Source organism: Phymastichus coffea, unplaced genomic scaffold, assembly GCF_024137745.1.
Source record: "Phymastichus coffea isolate CEN01 unplaced genomic scaffold, Cenicafe_Pcof_1.1 PCOF00161, whole genome shotgun sequence".
Taxonomy (NCBI): Eukaryota; Metazoa; Arthropoda; class Insecta; order Hymenoptera; family Eulophidae; genus Phymastichus; species Phymastichus coffea.
The window spans coordinates 359,448-383,669 of record NW_026706972.1 but is presented as its reverse complement, the minus strand read 5'-3'; the positions used below and the strand labels follow the sequence as shown (position 1 = coordinate 383,669).

At 37.2% G+C, this 24,222-nt stretch overlaps 4 protein-coding genes across 7 annotated transcripts; 2 read left to right on the top strand and 2 right to left on the bottom strand.

Moving 5' to 3' along the window:
- Positions 1 to 1,677: 1,677 nt before the first annotated feature.
- On the bottom strand, positions 1,678 to 9,610 carry LOC131672870 (LIM domain kinase 1). 3 transcript variants are annotated; one of them, XM_058950373.1, is made up of 11 exons: positions 9,312 to 9,610; positions 9,093 to 9,195; positions 8,827 to 8,971; positions 8,302 to 8,745; positions 7,805 to 7,897; positions 7,277 to 7,409; positions 6,972 to 7,204; positions 6,320 to 6,885; positions 5,725 to 6,230; positions 5,301 to 5,612; positions 1,678 to 5,221 (listed from the first exon to the last, which is right to left on the bottom strand). In XM_058950373.1, exons 2-11 carry the CDS (start codon positions 9,121 to 9,123, stop codon positions 4,349 to 4,351), a joined length of 3,336 nt encoding a protein of 1,111 aa, XP_058806356.1. In that variant the 5' UTR covers positions 9,124 to 9,195; positions 9,312 to 9,610; the 3' UTR covers positions 1,678 to 4,348. The 3 variants fall into 3 exon arrangements, with proteins under 3 accessions (XP_058806356.1, XP_058806355.1, XP_058806357.1); XM_058950372.1 differs by having other exon boundaries at positions 9,093 to 9,610; XM_058950374.1 differs by lacking the exon at positions 7,805 to 7,897 and having other exon boundaries at positions 9,093 to 9,610.
- Positions 9,611 to 10,870: 1,260 nt separating this feature from the next.
- On the top strand, positions 10,871 to 20,956 carry LOC131672884 (sprouty-related, EVH1 domain-containing protein 1). Of its 2 annotated transcripts, none has more exons than XM_058950404.1 (7): positions 10,871 to 11,197; positions 12,636 to 12,948; positions 13,028 to 13,196; positions 13,692 to 13,720; positions 13,788 to 14,117; positions 14,728 to 15,011; positions 16,320 to 20,956. In XM_058950404.1, the coding sequence occupies exons 1-7, from the start codon at positions 11,178 to 11,180 to the stop codon at positions 16,474 to 16,476; spliced, it is 1,302 nt and encodes a 433-aa protein (XP_058806387.1). In that variant the 5' UTR covers positions 10,871 to 11,177; the 3' UTR covers positions 16,477 to 20,956. The 2 variants fall into 2 exon arrangements, with proteins under 2 accessions (XP_058806387.1, XP_058806386.1); XM_058950403.1 differs by having other exon boundaries at positions 13,647 to 13,720.
- Positions 20,957 to 21,042: 86 nt separating this feature from the next.
- Positions 21,043 to 22,022, bottom strand: LOC131672888 (adrenodoxin-like protein 1, mitochondrial). The gene is made up of 4 exons (XM_058950407.1): positions 21,796 to 22,022; positions 21,657 to 21,708; positions 21,343 to 21,590; positions 21,043 to 21,281 (listed from the first exon to the last, which is right to left on the bottom strand). The coding sequence occupies exons 1-4, from the start codon at positions 21,896 to 21,898 to the stop codon at positions 21,178 to 21,180; spliced, it is 507 nt and encodes a 168-aa protein (XP_058806390.1). The 5' UTR covers positions 21,899 to 22,022; the 3' UTR covers positions 21,043 to 21,177.
- Positions 22,023 to 22,146: 124 nt separating this feature from the next.
- LOC131672885 (methylosome subunit pICln) lies at positions 22,147 to 24,146 on the top strand. Its single transcript, XM_058950405.1, has 6 exons — positions 22,147 to 22,323; positions 22,605 to 22,733; positions 22,804 to 22,949; positions 23,046 to 23,258; positions 23,330 to 23,413; positions 23,499 to 24,146. Exons 2-6 carry the CDS (start codon positions 22,615 to 22,617, stop codon positions 23,594 to 23,596), a joined length of 660 nt encoding a protein of 219 aa, XP_058806388.1. The 5' UTR covers positions 22,147 to 22,323; positions 22,605 to 22,614; the 3' UTR covers positions 23,597 to 24,146.
- Positions 24,147 to 24,222: the final 76 nt, after the last annotated feature.

The window sequence follows — 24,222 nt, the reverse complement described above, 5'->3', positions numbered from 1 at the left end:
ACTCGCGATCAATTTGAAAAACGCGATCCGCTTTTGCATTTTCTTTTCCGTCGTCTTCGTGCGAACGCGCGATAAAAAAAACAATCGCCAGCAGAGAAAAGGAGAACGTTTGCGAGGCTCGCTGGCTCGTCGAGCTGCGCCCGCGGCATGCGGGATGAATCACGAGACGCGAGGAATTCGACGAAAAATCGTCAAAATTCAAGCTGCACGCAGCCGCGTATGTGCAGTCTCCGCGCGCGGAGGATATAATATCGGTCGCCGACGGGCTCTTTTGTGTATATAAAGCCTCTCTCTCGTGCCGCGGTTGTTTATGCTTTCCTGCAAGCTATATGCAAATCACGAAACGCCACGATCGCGATACCGCGCGAGCGTCTCTCATTTTTCGTACGTGATTTTCCGGCGAGAGAGCTCCTTTTGTGTTTAGAAGTTGAGCCGCCGAAAAATGTTAATGAGATGCACCTCTTACTTACTCGCGCGAGAGGACAAGTGTTGCTCTCTACATACGTATTTCACGTTTGCGAATCTTAAGGAGTACGTCTCAAGTGTACATTGGCGGTTTTCACATTGGGCACGGATTTCCTCGTTGCTCGATGCAGAACACTTTTACAAGGCAGCCAAGTTGACAATTCCATTCAAAAAATCGATCCCCGTAATCGGTTTAGTATACGTGTACAGTTCGAATCAACAATCATTTTCAATGAAGAACAAATTTCCATAACTTTTTCATCGCGGCCTTAGCTCAAAATTAACACCCGGAATTTTACCGTCCAACTCGTAAAAAAGGGAGATAAATCCCCGTGGCGCTTTTTCTCTTTAGCACCGAGCGCGAATTGAATTGACGCCACCGTAAAAAAAAAAAGAACACGAGAAAGACGGGAGAAAAATAAGGGAAGCGCCGCCCGAGAGCCGAGAGAAGAAAAGCCGGAAAAGGAGGCAGGGAAAAGGGGTAGAAATTTATGACTCTATCTCTCGCGAGGTGGCTTTAAATTCGGGGCGGGAAGCCGAATAAAATGATAATAAAGCGCTCGCTCGCGCCATGGAGAGAGGGGAGGAGAGAGAAAGAAAGCGCCGACTCCGCCACTTTGTCGCGTGCGTGTTTGCGCAATGTTTTTTTTATTTTTTTTAGGGGTGTGTTGCCGATAGCGCTTTTGCTCTTCGACTTTTCTCTCTTGGCGAGATGTAGGCTTTTTTCCGTGAGGCATTTCCAGTGGATGCACAATCGTAAATTTAGCTTCCACTAGTTTTTCAAAATCAGTTGAAGCTCAAATTTGGAATTCCAAGGTGTATTTAACGATTTGATGCCGATTGTCTGATTTTCAATTCCGTAGCTTTAGACATACTACACTTCAAACTCAATGGTGGCGTCACCTCTCATGCAACTTCAGAACCCTGATTGCACTTATGACATGGATCGATACAGCAATATATCATTTTGTAATATTACTGTCAATCTTTGTAAAACAATAGTATTTGTCAGAAATGAATTTCAAAATTCACAAAACGCTTAATTTTTAATTATAGCTATTGCTTCTCTACAGTGATGGAATATAGACTATTCTATTAGAAAAAAAGAGGCAATAATGTTTTGAAAATACATGTACATTTTATTACATGTTATATAATATTAAAATAACTATAAAAAAAATATGACAGTACAATATAAGATAGAGAAAAAAACCCATTTTCATCCTGCTTATAATAAATACTGTAAAAAGGAAGTGTAACGTACAACTTGTAACAGCTTATATAATATCAATACTAGACTTTTTTCAATAAAAATGATAACATGATTTGAGTGAAAAGGGCCGAAATTAGATGTGGTATCTACAACCTCTGTGATTACATTCATATCGATTGTATGCACCTAAGTGGCAACCAAGTTTAGTCACAAAGTATATAAATTATCTAGGCACTACTGCACTTATAAAATTATTTATAAAATTCGATGATGCAATAGAAACATTTTATTTTCAAAGCATTCGATGTTGATTATAGAATCAATTTCAAGAATGAACTTGTAATGTTTTTTACCAATCTTTTTCATATTTTTTTTATAAAAATAACCAATGTTTTTTTTATTTTCTATAATTGCTAAACAAGCGTTATTCTTTGCATAATAAATAATTTCAAATGATAGTTCTAAATCGATTACTTAACAAAAACCCTATCTGCAGGATTCGAACAAATATTTTGGCGGAATTCAAATGAAGTGTTATATACGTTAATAAAATCTCCAGGAATACGTATATTTACAAAACTATTTACATATCTAAGCACTCTGTACAATTCGATCTTATTCAGTTTTCACCTTGAATGCGACATTGTATGTCGCGTTGAAGATGAAAATGACGATACAACGCACTAATGTTCGGGGGCGAAGTATGGTAATTCGGTGCGTATAATATATCGGTCCCATCAAACAGTCTATCTTGGCAGGGAGTAGACGAGGCTTTTTTATAAAACATACTTTTTACTTTCAACTCGAAACTGACGTTATTAAATATATTCGTTAATAACATTTATCCGATCTCTTCTGAGATAGTATGATTTATTGCTAAAGAGACTAACGCTGTGCTATAATCGAAAACTCGTTTGAAATTTGCGAGCTTTAAAATCAGTGCTTTAGTATTTTATGAAAATTTTGCATAATTCAATTGGCAACATTTTTTATTAATTATTATATACTATGTTTGTCAGTTTTGACTGACATGTCCTTAAAATATTAAACCTGTAGTTTATTATTCATCGTATGCTATTATTGCATATTATATCTTCAAAATTCATAAAAAATATTTGGAATCGTTGAGATTTTCCATATGATATTTTATGACCATCTGCCAAGTCTAGTCCCTGCCATACAAAGCTATGCTTTCAGAACAAAATAAAGGAAGAATACGCAACATATCTAAACGTTACTTTCCTATAAGCTTTTTTCTTTTTACGATACTTTTTCGCGATCGCTAGCAAGAAGAAATTCGAATATCCTGGTACATCTGAACGAAAGAGTGAATTTCTTCTTACTAGGTAAGCATTTTCAATACTTTATTAATTAGCAAATCTTTCGCTTTACTTCCTACGCCTAATATACGACCAAGTTGGCAAGCAATCAGAACAAGCGATTCAGTAGATACATGGAATGCTTTTATTTAATGTACGCAAATAAAAGCGTTTACAATATAAATAGAAACAGATATGAACACCTTCAAATTAGTGTTTTCTATAATTAATGACAGTGAATTAATTTGTCTTAAAAGTCTTACATATTTATTTTAGTTATTTTCATTAAAAGTTTAAAACGAGTGAAAAAACGTTCGTAATTTGAATTTTTAAAACGTGCTAAAGGTGCTCATGTCCATGTAAGGAATGTATTGGTACATTCATAAATAATATTTATCGGAAGCGATTCGTAGAAAACCGCATTTGCAAGATTATATTTTTTTAAATATTATTTAATAAGCGAAATTCGCTTTAATACTGATTAGAAAAACGCACTTTGCGTAGCACGTTTGCCAGTAAAAATGTTATATAAAAAAACAAAATTGCGTAACAACAACGAGCTATACAATTAACTTACGACATAAGTAACTTAGCAGATTAAAAGGAATTTAGATCAGTTTTAGCAAATACTACAGTTATTTTTGTTATGAATTAATTGAGACCAGTTTCTAGTTTAATTCGAAGTCTTCTCGTAGTTTCTATCACTAAAAAGGCATAAGAAAAAGAAAAATATCTAGGAAAGTATAGCATTTACATCTCACAACGAAAGTTTTGTTGTATCTACTTTGTGTATCATTACAAAAAAAAATTGTATTTTCAAGTCTGTTAAAATAATTGGGCTGGATGTTTCTGTACGTAAAGATGCGTTTTGAAAGTGCTTTTAGTTCGTATAATTATCAATTCATATTTTGTAGAATTCGCTGAAGTGCAAATAGTACCATTTAAAAATATACGTGCTAATTCCATAACTACTTTATTTGTACTTTTTCGTAGACCCATTTTTTTACTGGAATAAATACAAAATGAAATTCGCCATTCATTTAATCCATTTCAGTCTTATCGAATTGTAATACACGTTACACAAAGAAATGCACGTGACAACGTATAAAATAGAAAAAGCGTAGAAATGGTTTGAAAGAAACGAAACAAATATTTTACAAGTGAACGAAAATCGAAAATCTTTAGCGACCTCTGTATAAAGTACTATTTCATAGCACTATTTGAAGTTGAAACATAGTAAATCTCTCCACTACGATTACAGATCTAATAGTTTTCAAAACACATCTCAACATGACAGAGAGAAAAATAAAAACTTAATGTCCATTGTAAGTTTTGACTGGTTGCAAACGGTTTAAAGAGCCGTACTCTCGAAAGGAGAAGCCGTATGATTAGGGCTATCAGTAGTACAACATAAATCCTGCAATATAGGCACAGAACCATCTCTGATCTTAGCGAGATCAATGTCGGCAAAAAAGTCACTTTTCATTGTACCAACCGCGCTATCAGTTCCAAAGCTATCCTGTCTTTTCACATCTTCCATTTTGCAATAATCATCATAAAAGTCCAGAGAAGCCGACGTCCCTTCAAGTACGTTACTCTCGACTCTGCTTTCCACATTATTGTCAGTATCTTTCGAATCTTCAAAAGAAAAACTCTCAACGTAACCGAGATCTGATTTTTCTCGTCTCCTATTTCTACGTTTATTGCTGCTTCTCCTAGTCGCCGGCAACTCTTTAATTTTCGACTTCTGCTTTCGCTTCGGTGATTCGTCACCTATATTGGCTTCGTTCGCGTCGCAGGTGAAAGCATTTCTGGACGGTGATTCTTTCGTAGGTGATATTTTGGACCGTCTGAGGGGTGTAGTTGAATTGGGGGCTTTACACTTGGACTCGGCCTCGGTAGTAGTACTGCATGAATTTTTATTGCTTTGCAAATAAGATGAAGTATTTTCTTTTTCAACGGGTGCCACTATGGATTTACCAATCTGTCGTAGGTACATCCCAACAATGTTACCAGTAGTGTTGAGAGGTTTAAATTTTGGATTTTCGATTTTACTGCTCTCAGAAGTCAACGATTCATCGGACTTTCGACGGTTGACTCTATAAGAGGATCGCTTGGATTCGTTATAGTTAAGATTCGAAGGAGAAGTAGGAACTATGCTGGGAAGATCGACTTGCCCGATGAACTTGATTTTTTCGATGCTAGGGAATTTTTCTGATGAACACTATTGACAAAATAAAATTACAATGATTATTCATTCTATATTACGTGTGAGTACTTTTTTAGTAATAATTGAAATTTACTAAATTAGTTCTGGAGGAATTGATGCCAAGCCTACGATCCGTTGTCGAAGCATCTTCGCTGCATGTACTGCTTTTACTGCTCTGTCTTGAGTAAGAATGCCAGCTCGATTTGCCACTTGCTCCATCATTTGATGATTCTTTAGACTTGCTATTTTGTCTCGAGTATCGTTTTTCCCTTTCCGCAGGTGAACTATTACCTTGTTTAATATTTTTTGCGGGAACTTGCACGTTTTCTTTGCATTCGCTACTCTGTAGGTAAAAGTCCGACTCTAACGTACTATCATCACAGCCACGTCTCTTTTCTCGATGTACCTAAAATTAATTGAATCGTTATAATTGAAAACTGATAAAGTACTTTGATAAATTTTATTTATCAAAATCCGAAGAAAATTAGACTATGACAGCTTGAATCAAATTAACGCACCTGTCCCTCGGTAATAGTATTCAGTTGTGGACTTAACATGTCCGGTGTACTGGATTCACTGCTTGGATTTAGACCTGCATAATTTTTAATATCATTCTCAAGATCTGGAGGCAATGGCGCGTCAACGGACAAGTGCACCGCTAGGCCATCAAGCCAAACTTCCATCACTTCGAACGATGGCCTCTTGTCAGGATTCAAATCACAGCAAAGAAATGCAATGGTGTAAAAACACTCGGGACAATTGGCACAGAATTTGTCCTTGAAAGCTCGCTTGTTGAGACCAAAGTCCGAGGATCGTGGCAAGTAGTCGGGATCAGCTTGTACTCGTCCAATTATTTCACAGATGACGATGCCAAAACTGAATATATCGACTTTCTCGTCGTACTTATTGCCTTTCATCATTTCCGGCGCCATCCAGTAAGGATTGCCGACTACCGTGTAACGTTTCTTGCGTTCTTTACGCGATGTTCGAACTTCGCCGTCGGAGCGTCTTGTATATTTCCCTGCTGTCAGACCAAACGTAAAATGAAGGCCAAGTAAAATGAATAAACTAACAGAATTTTTACATTTAGGAAGCGCAAAAAAATAAATTTACCAGGACTGTTTTTGTCAGGAGCATTTCCGTTTTGCATAATTCTAGCCAATCCAAAATCAGCGACAACGACAGTTTTATCCTCGCGCACGAGACAGTTATGGGAGTTGAGATCGCGATGAATGATGTTCATGGAATGTAAGTACGCCATGCCAGCAGCAATATCCTTGGCGAAAGAAGTACGTTGCTCCCAAGGTAAAGTCTCGCTAGTATCGTGAAGCAAACCTCGAAGTGTACCACCAGATATGAATTCTGTGACAAGGTGAAGTTTTTTATCCTTGTACAGCACACCGATGAATCGTAGCACGTTGTTGTGATGGAGAGAACGTAGCACGGCGACTTCTTTCAGAAAGTTCTTTTGCGCTTCCTCATCGACTCTATAAAGTTCCTTCAGAACCATGACTTCATTTGTATCTCGATGCGTTACTTTATACACTTGACCAAAAGATCCTTGCCCAAGCAGCTCTCCTTTGACTAAATCGCTAGCTCTAAATATTCTCTGGTTCTTTGGTTCAACGCGGAACGATCTCGTGCGGCTCAGGTCGCAGGCTGGATTGGTCGGAGATGCTCTGATATAAATAAATATTCAAATTCCATATAGATTCAACTACATTAATGAAAATATCATAAATCTATTTTTGTTTATTTAACTAACCCGTCAAGTAATCGAGACATTGAGCTACTACGTTCCTTCTGTTGTGGATCCTTAGTCCTCTTTAGCTGTCGGCTTCTGTTACCGTTGATGTAACCCTCGTCGCGTCTTTTGAACAGTCTGTCTTTGCCGTCAGGACTCGTTCTTGGACTCGATGTACGCGGTATTATCGATGAGTGAGCAGTTGAAAATGCCGTTCGACGTGTCACTGCGTCTGGATCGTGTTCTATCGTTAGCTAAAATGAGAATTGGAATTAGTGAACTGAAGTCTACAATAATTTTATTTTTTCATAGGCGGATTGACTTACCTGCAATAGTGTGTCCGAGTGTCTGATAATATTTTCGATGCTCTCGATGGGTTGATCTTTCACGGGAGTGCCATTAACTTCGAGTATTCGATCTCCGATGTGAAGAGACATCAGATCACTGGACGTATTGAGCCTAAAAATTACGATTATTCGTTATGTCATTTATTACTATGTGGTATACTTTTTAGTAAAGATAATATTCTCTAATAATGAAGCGTCGATGCATGCATGTGACGGAATTTTGATTGGATTTCCTGTCGCTGATACGAAAGCGTGAAACAGTACAGACATTGTAATTGCCAGGACCAATATTCCACAGCATTGTTAGCTGAAGTAATTGATTAATTAAGCTTTATTCACCCAGCTTATCAAATAGTACTAAGTTAAAAAAAAGTCCTTGGCAATGTGCACAAGAGAGAAACATTAATAGATTATTTAATCTATTTATGCAGTTCAAGGTAGTTGCATCTATCGATCTCTAAAAAAAAGACTTCCGAGTGCTCATTATTGATTCAATATTGGTAGTACCTATTATTAGAGAAGTGGCAGCATAGCCTAAAGAGAACCTCCATCACAGAGGTCACCAGCTTACAGATCTTTCCACGAACATTTTTCAATAACCTGCATTTTTAGTGGAGGGTTATTAATCAAGCCTTGATTTTTTGTACTACATTATTTTTTTACTATTAATTGTGTGTGAACAATTATTACTCCTTATGAAGATTTAACATGCATAAAGATTCTATTTTAAAGTTAAACATTGCGTAATTTTTTTCTAGTTTGTTTCTGTTATAATACCTAATATAATTACTATTTATCTATTGCAATTGTTTGTGATGTAATGGTTGTTATGAATTTAGATGTGGGAAAAGTAAACAGAATGTTGTACTATTTTACAGATGAAAAAGAATTCACTCCGAGATTCGTTTTAAATTCCCAAGTTACCTTTTGCTAATTACACTATCGTATTTTTCTATTTTGTAAGATATCGATTGATGAAACAAAGATTTTATGTTGTTACTTACTCTGAAATACGGAATAAACCACCACCAGAGTTTCTTGGACTTGGTGTACTATCTAGAGTCAGTCTAATTCCCCGCTGTTTTTCGTGATTATTGGAATTTGGAGGGATCTCTACCAGTCTTATGCTGTGCGGTTTTCTGACAAATGGATAATTGGCTGTTTTACTGTGTGGTTGCATCTGTCGTTTATAACAAACTCCACAATAAAGCTTAGATCTCTCCACAAGAGCATAACTTTCACCATCGCCAATGAAAGTTCCACATGAATTACAAGCGAAACACTCTGGATGAAATTTGTGATCTCCAGCTAACATAACAGGCCCAGTGATGATATCACCACAGCCTTGGCATGCCTCACCATAGGCTGCCCAGTAATCATCTTTGCAAAATAGCAATCCATCTTTTTCAAAGTACCATGAGGACAATGGTGCATCACATGCTGAGCACCTAAAACATGATATTAATAAAATAATTGATTATGCTCAATTGATAAGACTACATAAAAGTAAGTGGTGTATTTGTACACACCGAAAGCAATCAATATGCCACTCTTGACCAAGTGCTTGTATGAATTCATCTTCATCAATAGTATTGAGACATCCAGCACATGCTGACACATCTTTTTCGTCATTATCATTGTTGTTGCTAGTACCATCATGACCACCACCAGGATCTGCAGTAATCACATTTAAAAAAACATTTGAATAAAGAGTTTTTTTACATGGTTGGATTGGTGATAAGCGAAGTTGGGTTACTAAAAACCGCAGGCAAAGCAAACATATACAAACATGCACCTGAGCTCGCGGACGCGTGCGGCTCGTCCATGGCTCCGGCTGGATCATTCGTGTGGCGGCGGTTCAGCAGGTGGAAGAATGCCGCGACGACATAGGTGAAAACCTGAAGATGTATTCGAATCAGCCAGTGTAGGTGAACGATAAGCGCGTTCTCCAACAGATTATCGCGGACGCGTTTCAACAATCCGTTACTCGTTGTGATTTCTCTTTCTTCTTCACCTGATCGTCGTCTTCGTCGTCGTTCTAGTCGTTGCACCACGCTGGGCTCTATTTTGCTGGAATATGTGCCTCCGCATTCGGGCAACACTTCAATCAAATGTCTCACTAATTTACTATGGTCTTTAAATTATCTAACGCAAGAATGTTAAGCTCCGTTTCTGCACATTACTTGTAGGTGGCTCTTACTATTTTTTTTTGTTTTGGCGTTCACATTTACTTTATACATATATATGTGTGTGTGTGTGTGTATGCGTATTCGCGAAGACAACTTTCGCTTTCGAGATCACTCGCGAAGTGCTAACCAGATTGCTGCACAGTGCACACTGTATGCGAATTCCGTTTTGTTGCTGATGATGGCTTTAAAGATGGCGACTGATATTTTTGGGGGATTTTGGCAATCGGTTGCTAGGGGAATTTCGGAGCGAGGTAATTTTCAAATGTTAACAAAAAATTTATCAAAGCACATTTTATTTGGCAAAATCGACAATATCAAATTTTATTAAATAAATATTTTTCTTTAAAGTTGCTCTACAAATCAATAAATTATTATCGGTTTAGCAAATGCAACTTCATTTATACGAAGACATCAGACGCTGATCCCTGATACACTGACAGCATATTTGATATGTAAGTACATACATACATAGTTGACTTTTTCACTGCACTGGTTTCTCTCGTAGACTCTGAGTGGAAATTATGCATTAAGGACTTTCTAGATGAGGAGACATCAAACCTCGGACCTATGGTGAAAAAAGATATTGTTGTACTATTAATGTTAATCTAGTAGATCTATATTTTTTATCATTGCCTGATGCACTCAAAAGTTAAGCAAACAATTAATTTTTTTTACCTTTATGATCTCGCTACACAACCCATTATTGTCCGACATCCGATATGTGTATCCTTATGTAGAAAGCCGCTTATGGTACTATATCCGGGGATTTCCGGGACAATTTAAAGTGACTTCAAAAATTATTAGGCGCATTTAAGTAAGTTTGTCAACCGGAAATTCAAGCGTGACGATTCCTTCGATGATACACATAAATTTGGCGTGGCATTGAATGAGTCAAGACAATCACAAATATGGACATGTCTTTGCGACGTTCTACAATTTCCAACTGCAATTTATAATTGTACGATTACCATTTCCTAAAGAGAATCAGGAGAAAGAATGTAACATAATGTCGATAAAAGAGGATTCGTTAAGCAATTGCCGAAAAAAGTTACGGAAACACTTGCCGTCTCTCTCGCAAGTCTGAGAGGGAGGGAGAGAGAAAGAGAGAGAGAGAGAGAGAGAGAGAGAGAGAGAGAGAGAGAGAGAGAGAGCAGCACGGCACATGTATCGTGCGGGGAGCTTGGAGTGGTGGGCACGCTCGATTCATAAAAGCGCTCGTTCTCCTTGAACTCGCCGCGCGAGAGCGCTCAAAGCTAAGCGCATCCTTCGCCATCAATGAAAAAGATATATTTGTGCTCGGTCACGATAACTGCGCGCGCGGTTTGACGACGGTCTTTATATCTGCAGGCAAAAGAGGAGAGCCGTCAGCCCGCGCGGCCTGGCGCCCACATACCGCGAGTGATACTAAAGAACTAAAGAGCGAGCGGGGCTGGGCGCAAAAAGTTGAACGAGAGACGAGTGTGTGCGTGAGTGCGTGAACGAAGGAGAGTGTGTGCTGGGTCAAGTAGCTTTCTTGGCGGTGTGTCTTGCAGGCAAACTCCAAGAAGTAGAAAGAACAAGAGGCTGCAGGAGAACGTGCCAGAGATAGAGCTGATGTACTGGTTGTGGTGCCTATGCCAAGGCGAAGATGCTGAGGCGGCGCCGCCCGCCCAACATTGAGCCCAGCCAGAGCCGCTCGTCGCCGCCGAGCCATGACAGAGGCGTCTGACCTGTGAGTATTTTACCCCCGTCTCGTCCCCTAGGCTCAACTCTGTATCTAACATCCATCTGGACTGGCTGGCCCTGTCCTTGCCAATTGAACTTGTGTCTTCTTGATATTTGCCAGCATTGACTTTCCTTTACATCTAAGATGGTACACTGTGCAGATACTCTCATTGACATTTTATAGTGCTTTTCTCAGACTTGTATGTGTGGGTGTTGTTGTTTCTTTATGGTTCATCCACCTTATAGTTCTGTTCAGTACTTAGTCTTGGTGTAGTATTGTCTCAGCTGCAGTCTGCATAAGTTACTTTTGTAAAGCATAGTGCTATATTATGCATTTTTGCATTTACCACCTGGCCATTTTCTACATTTAGTGACTATCTCACATTTCAATTTTCATGGCCAACCATTGGGTTCTAAAAGTTAACATGATTATGGATAGAATCATAATATTCAAGTTCAGTATTACTCCACATTCTTTGGTTAACTACATTATCTTCCTGTTGTGTGAATGATTATTGGCTTTCCACATGGCCATAAAAACTTGGCAAGTCCATTGAATGAAAGTTCATTTTACTCAGTGAGGTGTATAAGTGTGTGTTGCATGCTGAGTACACGTGTGTAACTGGATTTTTTATTATTTATCAAAGCTATTGCATTTACAATATTTTGTATAAACTGTTCATGAGGTTATTTCCAACAACTTTTCTTTAATTCCTCCCTATTGTTTAACATATGACCCTTGAACTTTTCTGCTCAAACTGATGTTTACTATTAATCAATACTACTGAATGAATACCCAGTTCATTGAGGGAGACATGTTCCAGTTATCATCAATTTGACGATTCAGTGATAAATTTGAATAATGTCATGCAATACAAATAATTTTGTAATATTCTACATATATGTATAGCTTTTTAATCATAACTATTTTTGTGAAAATTTATAAACTTTTTTGCAGAGCAATTTCTTTTTTTTTTAAACAGCAATTGCATGAATGAGGGTGATCAAAATGTAGTATTACTTTGTTCATAGTAAACACTGTGTGTGTGTGTGTGTGCGCGCGCGTGCGTGTGTGTGTGTGTGGGTGTGGGTGCGCGTGTGTGGGTGCGTGTGTGGGTGCGTGTGTGGGTGTGTTGGTATGTATAGAAGTGTTTGATCAAATGATAAATTGAAGTAAAAAATGATAAGATTTAAGTAACTTGTGTATATTTCTTATCAGATTTCATTAACTTTTATCATTGAACAAATACTTAATTCTAATGAATGTCATTGAATAAGTGTGTTCATTCAGAATATTCATTGAGAAAAATATGATGTGGTAGATTTTTGTTTATAAATTGCTGAAATTTTAATAATTAGGTTCTTATTTTGTATTATATAATTAGTTGATCTATCAAATTCAATACCCAATTTTTTCACTAATAACTGTTTTTTTTTAATTACAGTGGTAACTATTTGGTAAGAGTAAGGGCACAGGTAATGACCAGAGATGATAGTTCTGGAGGTTGGGTACCACTCAGTGGAGGAGGTCTAGCTAATGTTTCGGTACGACGAAGAGTACACTCTTCAAACAATCAGAGTAGCACAAGCAACAGTAATGGGGATTCAACAACATCCTTGGCCAGTTCTGAACCTTCCAGTATCAACTCGATAAATAATGGTAGCCAAGATCATGGGTCATCCAATACATCTCCACCTGGTGCACCTAAAGAGAAGCATGAATATCTTATATATGGAAAGAGGATTACAGATCAGTCTGTAAGCGTTTTAATCTGTTGATAAATTTGATGAGTTTTGAATGAAATCGTTAATCAATAATATTTCTATCATTGGGTAGGTGGTCCTTAGCTGTATAATCAAAAAGGATTTTGAGTACAACAAAGTGATGCCAACATTTCATCATTGGCGTACAGGAGAGAAGAAATTTGGACTGACTTTTCAAACAGCTGCAGATGCACGCGCCTTCGACAAAGGCGTTCGGACTGCAGTCGAGGAATTATTAGAAGGTTAGTTGTATTTTTAAATAGACGTCTCTCCCCCTTCCCTTCCTCCCTCTTTTTATATTTCCTCCCCTAATCAACGTATGCGCGTCGTGTAGCATATCTAAATTTTATGCGGATACATTCTTCAAATATCCGACGTTTTGACGTATAACACGCTTTTGATTGCGATAACGAAGCTCGCATTAACTCCTCGACTAGCAACCCCAAAACAATTAACAGTGTCTCCTTTCACGCTCCGACTAACTTTATCCTCATAAAAATGTGCCTAAATAATCGAATCTCTAAACAAAAAATTGCTTTTCTATTGCTCACTCTACCCCTCTGTCTGTCTCTTCCCAATGACGGATCGATTGCTTGGTAAGCACACAATTAACTGATAACTTTGTGTACCGGTGTGTGCATAATTTTTCAAATCCTCGCTGAATCATAATGAAACCCAAACTTTATTCCTAGGATTGGCGGAACAATCGCCGGTGTCTGATGACCATGGTCAAGCAGATGGCGGCGACGAAGACGACGTGTTCATGGTGAGTAGTCTACTTATTCGCACATGTCTAAAAGACAGACTGACATCCAGCATCATTGTACTTGCAGACGTTAAACTTGCCAGCGGAACCACCAGAACTACGGCAAGACGCACAAATATCGGGAGTGGTGCGAGTGACGAATTACAACAGTTCGCCACAATCGCTGCCGGAGCATTATTTGAGCGGCGGCAAAATGCCGCCGCCACTGCCGCACGAACCAACCGCTGACATTGCTTCTGATAATTACCCGTACGTGCAGCTTACGTCGCTCAATCACGAGTACCTTTATCCGGTGATCGACGAGCAACAGCACCATCAACATCATAAGCCAACCGATAGGCTAGACAGGACCAATTCTACGGGTTCACTTAAGAAGCCCGATATTCTCGTATCTAAGGTAGCTGCTTACTTTTCTTTTTGCTTCCATTTTTTTCTCAATTTTTTTTTTTTTTTTTAACGACCGTATTAGAAATATATTGTTGTTAAGTTTCGTATGATAAATAAAACGGCGTTACAACAAACACTGCAATATTGCGATACTTATTTCCAGTAGCATAATGACGTTTTATAATATATTCCGTATATTATATATAATATACATTTAGTTCTCTCGTGAATAACATTAAACAATTCTCTTAGAAAAATTTTCTTTTATCTTGCGAATGACTAGCAATGAAAATATATATTTTTTAAGTCTAAAACTAATTCCTCCGTAAAGAATATCCCTGGATAGAGCGAGTTAATTATTTGGACTGCGTAAGAGTTATTATCAAGATTATTATAGACTATTTACTCGCTCTTTTCCACAATAAAAATTCAATAAATGTCACAATTAATTACAGCAGATGAAACTTTTTGCTAAATTAGACTCGAAGTGTGTAAGGAATAATTTTTCGTTGACAGAGTACTGAGCGCAGGTCGAGTTTCCAATTCCGAGCAAGCTAATCGCCCATGCAAAAATTGAGCTGTCATGAGCTGAACGATAAATCTGTGTGCGTCTGTTTCAGCCAACGAAGCAAGCGTTGGCGGCGACGACGACGACGACGATGAGTTTCGCGAGCGGCAAAGAAGCAACGAGATCGGTAGTGAGCGGCAGCGGCAACGCGAGGTATCGCTGCAGGCACTGCCAAGAATTATACAGCGAGTCGAATAATCCGCGCGGTGCATGCGAATACGCGCCGGATCCGGTGAAGAATGGCATTGCCACGGTCTCGTGTCTGTCGTGTGCCCAGTGTATGCTCTATCACTGCATGAGCGACGCCGAGGGAGACTTCAATCAGAGTCCGTGCAGGTAAGACACCCCACGACAGACTGCTCTCTCCTAGCCTCACCGTGTTCTGCCATTAACACACAATCCATAAGCGATGCGCATATCAATCATATGCCTCTCTGTATTTTTAATCGGACCATCAATCGCCTTGATGCACACACCGTGGCCCGTCCATGTGCACTGTTTGTGTCTGTATGGGTCCTTCATTTTTCATCGTCGACAACTATTTCTACCACTGATACTTAGATACACTCGTGTGGAAAAAATATGCTCTGCGCCAGTATTTATTAATAATACAGTGCTTAGAAAACGCGAGCAGCTTTTTTCTTCGCGAAATATTAAAATCTGCACCGCACGCAATCTCGAACTGTTTCAATCGAAACGTCCGATGTTTCAAACGAATTTTAATACGAATTTACGATGAATTTCAATGAATTGATTTGAATTTTTCCGGTTCATTGCTAAATGGAAAAATATTGAAATGTTATTATTACGAAAAATGTCTTCTTATTTGATTTACGGATCTTTGAGCCTGTTCAATGACGTACCGATGAACGTTTGCTGTTATTAAATACTACTCATTGGCAGTTTTGATGAATATATAACATTAACGAATCGAAAGACGCGCATGTGTGTACATCTCGGTGTGGTTTTATTATATTTGACAATTGTAATTAATTCGTGCGTTATTTTCATTAAATCTTTCAAATTTGTCGAATTATGTAATAACGAGATCGCCATCAATAATTTTGTTTATATTAATTAAATTATATATACACACTCAATTATATTAATTATATATATATATATATATATATATATATATATATTGGAAAAATAAACTTTGGAATCAATGTTACGTTGTTTCTCATAAGATCAGTACAAAGATTAATATGACAAATCTTTATTGAAAGCGCCGTAATTTGACTTACCGACGAGCAATCCAATATTTCTGGCATGAGTTACGTCAAAACGAGTATATTCAATTAGAAAAGAAAAAATTAAGATCAGTCGAAACTTGTAACTGATACGTAACCCAACCCAACCCGCGTGCGCCGATGAACGCACAATCTTCGCTTAATTCGGAAACTTTGAATTCGCCGCTCTCATTTCTAAATTAAAGCCTGCGCGATGATGTGTGAAGCAAGCCAAACCGGATGGTGTGATTGGCGCCAAGCGTAGCTTCAACTGTAAGCTTGAATTGTCGCGCTTGCGAGCTGTCCGTCAGGCTTATTAAGTACATGCATTGCGCTTGCATAAGTGCGAGGCTTCGAGCTTTGGCGCGCGACGAAGAACAGCGCAACAGCCAACGGTTACTTTTGCTTTCAGCTGCATAGCCGAGGAGGATTGCGGCAAGCGCTGGCTGGGCATGAGTTTGCTGTCGTTGGTGGTGCCGTGCCTATGTTTTTACCCACCGCTGCGAGCGATCCACTGGTGCTCCACGTCGTGCGGGCTATGCGGCGGACGGCACCACCCGATGGAATAACCGGAGGGACCCTTTGATATCTCTGCAACGTTCTCTGCCTACGTCGGCGAACAGCGCCCGGAGCAGCGACAGCCATTGGTCGTAGCCAATGTCTACGAGGAGCACCACTTGGGCATGGCACGATGCGAGAGATACCAAAGGGCCAGGCAGCTACAACCGGTACATCCCATCGTTCATCGGCCTCGTCTATAAGCCGACCACACACGCGACAATTGGCTTTTCTAATGCTCCTTTCTCTTTCTGCCACTACAGATCGTGCAAACCCAACTGTTGTTTTGCATTACTGTCACGCATGACTATATAGCTTTCGGGTACTTTCTCGGTATTTGCATACTGTGTATGTTACGTAAACGTATACGGACGAATGAAGCTTCGATTGCAAATATTTTTCATGAATCCGCGTTACGTGACGTTGTTATACCTCGTCTGTACAGTTCTACATAGAATGTGCAAACTTTTTATTAGAAAAAAAGGAGATAACCTACTATTTTTCAGTGTACAAACTGTGTCGCGTCCCAAACCAATACCATTGACCAATACATTTTTTTTGAGCTTTCGGGATTTTCGCCGTTTAATGTATGCAAAGACCGTAATACACGCATGCACGTGCACACACACACACGCGCACACACACACACGCGCGCGCGCGCACACACACACATGTACACACGGGACGGAATTGGCAAAAGCATTTATCTCACTACAAAAAAAAAACACGACAACGTACTAAACTTGTATATTCTGTATGTTTTGTATATTTTGTTATGAGACTATCGTAAGGATGATGGTATATAACTTTTTTGAATCATTATATTTTAAAGTCTATAACTCGAAAGTTATGACGAAAGCGTGCGCCGAGTCGTAAATTGTTTGTTTTTCTATTTTTGTGAGACTTGACGTCGCGATAGAAGAGAAATTTTTTTTAGAAACAATCTTGCCCGTATGGTGATGAAGGTTAACCCTTGATTAGAAAGACCGTAGGTAGTTTGTGACCGATAAACGACGCATTCGTTTTCATCTTTTTTTTTGTGTAAATTATTTAAAGTGTATGATACGAGGAAAATATTACTTCGGTCATATAGTACTCACGGTTAACTCACAAAGTCGGTGCTCTTTCTGGGGTCACCGATTCGCTTATAATTTTCGAGAATTTTTCTTTTAATACCTAAAAATAAAAGAAAATTGTTTTTTGTTTCTCCAAAGTTACAGGCAAATCTGCAACCTACGGATATCGCACCTTCCTTGTCAGTTATATTACAATTTTGTAGTATGTTAAATAAAGTATTTTTATATACAATTGAATTTTAAAATGTTACTTTGTGAAATGTTACAAATTTAACTTGAATAGTGAATATTTTGAAGCAATCCTATAATGTGAAATTCGAAAAGTTTTAAATACAAGCATAACATTTTTGATTTAAGTAACGAAACAAAATAGATTAGTCTATTTCTTGTCCGTACTTTTGTTGTTCAATCTAATGGAGGGTTAAGTATTGAATAATAAAAAAATTTTACCAATGCTTAGATAACTATAACTGTGTAAGATGAATCGTTTGTCTGAATAGCGAATAATATTTTAAATGTTAAGGATGTAATTCTTCCTTTGAATATTTGAAAACGAGTAACAGAACTCCATTTAAGTCCTTGTATATATGACTAAGGGCTTCATGCGAGTCGAGTTTGTATAAATCTTTCAAATTTCATACTCGACATTTGTTATATTGTAAATAATCGGATTACGCTTAGCAATGTTTGAATTGAGAAAATTAATACTTAATCAATTGGTGGGTTGACAGTAACAGGAACACACACGCGTGTGTGCGTGTGTAGGTGTGTGAGTGAGTGTGGGTGTGTGTCTGTGTGTATAAAATGAATGTTAATGATGAAAATAAATTAGAGTAATTTTTTTCAGTGTAAAGTATTTTTTTAACAAAATAATTATATAAAAAAAGCAAAAGAAAAAAAACAAACACACAGATAAACACGCGTATAAAATGCATTTACATTTCGTGAGCAAGCGGAAACCGGAAGCGCGCGAGAGACATCGATTCAATTATCGCTTGTATACGTTTGGGGAAATTTCGAAGGATTCGCGTGCTTTAGTTCGACTAATAGGTGAATATTATACACTAACATATGCTACATATTTGTATATCGTTATGGATAACGATATTTAATCAATATTATCATGTATTTCCTGTCAATGACAGAAATTGTTCATATTCCTCTGTAGGATCTTTGTATTTTTGTTGTTGTTGTTGTTTTGTTCATGCCACAAAAAGCTACAGTAAATAAGCAAGCAGGTATACCCACGTACAATTTTTATGGTTTTTTTTACAAAGTAACAATTCTCAAACTGTCGAAAAAAATGAAATAAATGGAACAGAAATATCCGTTTCCCGCGAGGCTCGCCAAGCGTCTTTTGTATATAACTATTATAGATAAAACTTTAACAGTATTTTTAATTAATTTATGTATGAATTACGGAGCCGTTCAATTTTTGCGTGTGCGCGCGCGTGTGCGTGACACGCGCGTGTGAGTTTTCAGTCTGGTGCTTGCGTTCGCATCCACGCTCTATATATATTATATACATCAACTACGATGAAACGGCAAAAAAATCCGACGTAACAACGAATTTTGTTCACACGCATGTGTATTCGGCTTTTGATTGTGAATGATTGCGCGAATATGTGTACATATTTTTTTTTCAAATTGTGATAAATTGAGCAACCTATAAAACGATGTTTCTTGGAATATCAGTCGACTTTTTAATACTGTTTTGCTTTAGTATATATCAGTGCCTGCGACTATTTTTTTAACGAACTTCTTTTGTCTGTAAAAAGCAAATGTGATTGGAAATCAAGTTGTCATTATTAAATCTACGAAATGTTTGCTCGTGAAGATCAATGTGAATTTATTTTTGCTACACCCCCCGCGTAACGAAAAGCTTGTTAGTGTCACTTTGCAATTGTTCAATGTATTTTACTCTTATTAAGAAACAATTTTTAACAATTTTTGCGTTAACGAAAGCAATCTCGTTTTTTTTACAGTCTGATTTTTCCTTTGAATATACTGGTAGTCTAATATTTGCGTATGTACATAGAAAATTTTAATTCTTTCATATTTACACACTCATTGCCGGTCATTAAGCACGTATTGAAAGTAAATAAAGAAGGAAGGACCTCTTTTGCAAACCGGTTAGTATCTTTGACTTTATCACTTTTTTACAGTTTTTCTATTTTTTGTGGTGCGGAGCTTCCAGGCTCCTACTATCGACGACGCGCATGATATCTTTACCTTATTTGACACAATCCTATATAACAATTTCGTTCAATCGTTTGTTATTTCGTCTTGACTACATAAAGGTGTTTTCGTATTATTTATTCAAAGAGCCAACACACCTTTCTTTCTCTTTCACTCATTGTTCAGCACAAGATACTTTAAACAGGAGATGGTTACCTTGACGGCGATACATTATTGTAAGGAGACTGGTAGCCAAATGTGTTAGGAAGAAAGGAAAAAACAATGATATACGTACACTGTGTAATTTATCACATTTCTTCAATCGTGTAAATACGAGATATGTTGTTCAACTGCCATATAAATGAAGTTTAGTTGAAAATCGCGCGAACGTTTGTAAGGTATCAATTGTTTTACCGACTTTCTCACTGAACGACTACGGAATCGGACTACAAGCGAGTATTGCTATATCGTTTTCTACTTGACAAACATTCACACGATTGATCAACAAGTTCATTGTTGTTCTCGCGATTGTAATTCTATTGCGCACACCTAGACACAACTATTCTTTATTTTACGAGACAACAAAAGTACAAAAAAACAATCTATTTTTCTCATTCTTGTCCTTTGTAATGATTACTCGTCATAACGCAGTAAATCCATCATCACAATAATTATACAATACAATGTGAATGCTCGTGCGACGAGTGCGGATGTGGTGATAACGTCGTTGCCTCCGTGTATGAGTGGTGAAAAAAGAATAAATCCAACGAATTAACGTAAAACGTAGCGAATGATTGCGAATGAGAGCGTACGTCACTTACAATGTGTCTATAATTAAATATAAATATCGAACGAGAAACGATACAAAGATTCGTGAACAATCGTTTTAACTTATTGAGGAAAAAATGGGGCAGGAGACGAACGAAGATAATAATTGTTGACACCCAAGATTAAATATACGTGTATACAAATTAAACTATATGAATACAAAATACGAGCATTAACTTTGAAGATTCATTAAAATCTGATACAGATGTTAAAGTTTTTCTTGCGTCACGCGCTGCTACGCATCGAATGAAACGAAAATAAGAAAAAAACCTATTAGTAATGCAAGGTGAATAGAACTTTTGTTCGTCTGAAAAAAGTGGGCGTTGCAAGAGTTTCAATCTGAAGAAATACATTATATCATAAATGTCTAAAAAAAACCTTGTATTGCTGTAATTAAATTGACGATAAAAAAGGACAGAGAAAAGAATTATATGTATTATAATCCTACTATATGAGAAAAGTAAATATATTGTATAATGATATATATATACATATATATATATACACAATTAAATTGTGGTTTTCATTTTATCTTGCCAACGATGAAAACAAAGGTATTCTACAAAAATTATGGAACTAATTGTGGCATTCCATCAATTAAATATTTACAATGCTTTTGATGGTATTTTTTCAATGAGGAGTTGGAGTATGCCCATCTACATAAAAATTTCGAGTGATTGAAGGTAGCGTTAATTCCATACCCTCCATTTCTTTAGTCAAAATAATTTGGCAACCTGAAAAAACATTATATAGTTATACTATACATCCAAGTTTTTATTACAAATAAATTGCTACCTAATCTGGAGTTTTCCTTTAAACAAGGTGCCAAATCTAAAAGATCCTCTTCCTTTTCTTCAGCTTCTGGGAGCACATCTAAGTAATTGTAGTGAACATACACATGACATGTTGTGCAAGCTAAAGAAGCTTCACAAGCTCCTTCCATTTCAATGTTATGCCTATGAGCTAGGTAAAGCACATTGTCTCCAACTTTCCCTCTGATTGGTATTTTTTTGCCATCTTTATCAATGTACACTATGTTCACACTGTGAAAAGTAAAAAAATTCAAGATTATCTAACGATCTTATACTTTGAAATTTTGGTATGTTTACATTTCATCCTCGGACTTTGGATCTTGATACTCGTATTCGCCGTGTAAGAGGCCTGGAAAAGCAAAAAATTGATTTACCAGAGCCTCATGCCATAAACAAAGCACTCGAAAGCTGTCGAGACAGAGCACAAATTACGAACCGGCAGTCAAGTGTAACCTCGACTTCGTTACTGTTCTCGTAAGCCACCTTGAATCGGCACACTTCCTCGGGTAAGTCTTGAGCAAACGAAGTACGAATGTCATCTTACAAATTCGCGGCAATCGAACCTAACATAATGCGACATCTAAAGAACGCGACGACGATTATGTTTGTACTTACATACGTGTGTCTAAATTACATTGACGAGTGGCGGTACAGCGAGATGTATGCATGTACATTTCTCACGCACGCGCATTAATCGGCTCCAAAAAAAACAAGTGGCACAATATATATACATCTATATACAAAATAGGGTTGCGCGAGGTTAGATACCAAACTTCGCTCTTCGACTGCATAGTTGCAGTCCTGCATTAAACGCGTGATCCGCGAATTCGGTGGTGCACGATAATCTCAGTCGCTGGTCGAGAATTGAAAGTTGCGTCGTATCAAAGAGTGTAGCAAAGTATGATTTAAAGTAAGCGGTGGATTACAGTTGAATTCTCATAGAATTATACGGCAGGCACCATCGGTAAGTAAAGTGATGTTTCGCCGACAAAATATATACAGTTTAGTTTTTGCATGCAAGGGAGTGTACGAATCGATCCGGCGTTTTTCGTGCTTTCCAGCTCGCGACGCGCACTCGTTTGTTGTTGAAGGTCTATTGATGAACGAAACTTAGGGTCGTGCGACAGAGACTATGGAATTCCATTGATTTACCATTTAAATTAAGCACGCCTCGCGAAATCATTTTACATTGTGTTTTTTAACTTAACCTACTGTATAAGTACACGTACTTGTCTGCCTTTACAGACTTTCGAAAATGGTTGTGCTCAGTGATTTTTTGGCTCCACAAACGGGAATTCGCCACGAGGAAAAAGATACTACCCTCTATATCAATGAAAAGGAGGTGGGCAAAGGAATTCTTTATATTACAGAAAGGTTTGTTACATTTGCAACACCATTGAGAGATAGATTGCAACAAATAAAATGGTTGTCAATTTATTTGCAGTGTTCTTTCATGGGTTAATAGTGACACTCGACAAGGTTTTTCCTTAGAGTACCCACATATATCACTTCATGCCATTTCTAGAGATGAACAAGCTCATCCCAGACAGTGTTTGTATGTTATGGTTGACGCCAAAGTAGATTTTCCAAGTAGGTTCATACTCTATACATGTTTTATGATTTTGCAACAACAGTTTTACAACAGGTTTAATTACAACAGACATATAATGATTTAAATTTTCTCAGGTGGTTCTGCATTAGAACCTAATAATGATAAAACTAAGAGTAACAATGGTGATGAGAACAATGACGATGATGACGATGACGATGATGATTCAGATGCACCAATAACGGAAATGCGATTTGCACCAGATAACACAAATAATTTGGATGCCATGTTTCAAGCTATGAAAACTTGTCAAGCTCTTCATCCAGATCCACAAGACAGTTTTTCTGATGGTAAGAGTTGTTTTCAAGTAATTGTAACTTTTTAAAAATATAATCAATGTAATGCTTTAAATTTAATATAGCTGAAGAAGATATCTATGAGGATGCTGAGGCAGATGAATTTGAATACTTTGAAGCAGGTGCTGGAGATGCTCCTTATATTACAGGTATGTGAATACATTTTTTAAGTTACTTTTTGTTTATAGAAAAACTTGCTGAAGTCAATAAATTAACTAATACTTTGGTTTTTAGAACAACATGAAACAAGTCACAATGGCACTCAAGCAGTAGCAGAAGAGGCTATGGACATAGAGGCAGGGCAATTTGAAGATGCAGAGGAAGATCCTTAAGATAATTAAAAGCTGTATAACAGCTTGTACTCTCCTACCTTTAGTTACAATAATCTATCTGTGTTACTCATATCACGCATTTTAACGTAGGTGAAACACTTATCATAATCATATGCACAGAAAGGATATAGCAAATATTTCAAATCACTAAACTTTATTATTTATATTCATTTTTGTACATGTTTTCATAGATAAAAAATAATCAACTCAATGTCAAAACAGCTTGTCTTTGTCTCACTCGTTAAAAAATATTACTTTATTTTACAGAAACAAATAAAAACTTATCAGTTTTCATCACAGCGATTCATATATAAAATCGCATTCACAAAACATTAAAAAAAAATAAGTCAGAAATTTTTATTTCTTTGCAAATAAAAATCACGATGATAAATAATTCATTGCGGTAGTACTTTCTAAGAATTGTCTACGTTGCCGCTGTGGCAATATCACAAAGTTAATAGTGACTGTCAAAGTGCTTTTTTATCTAATTTTATAAATGATAAAATGATGTATTTGCAAAATAATGAATAATGACCTTAATAGACATGATTGAAGAAAATATAATTATTACCATCACTTAATTTTATATATATATATATATATATATATAGACACACACACACATA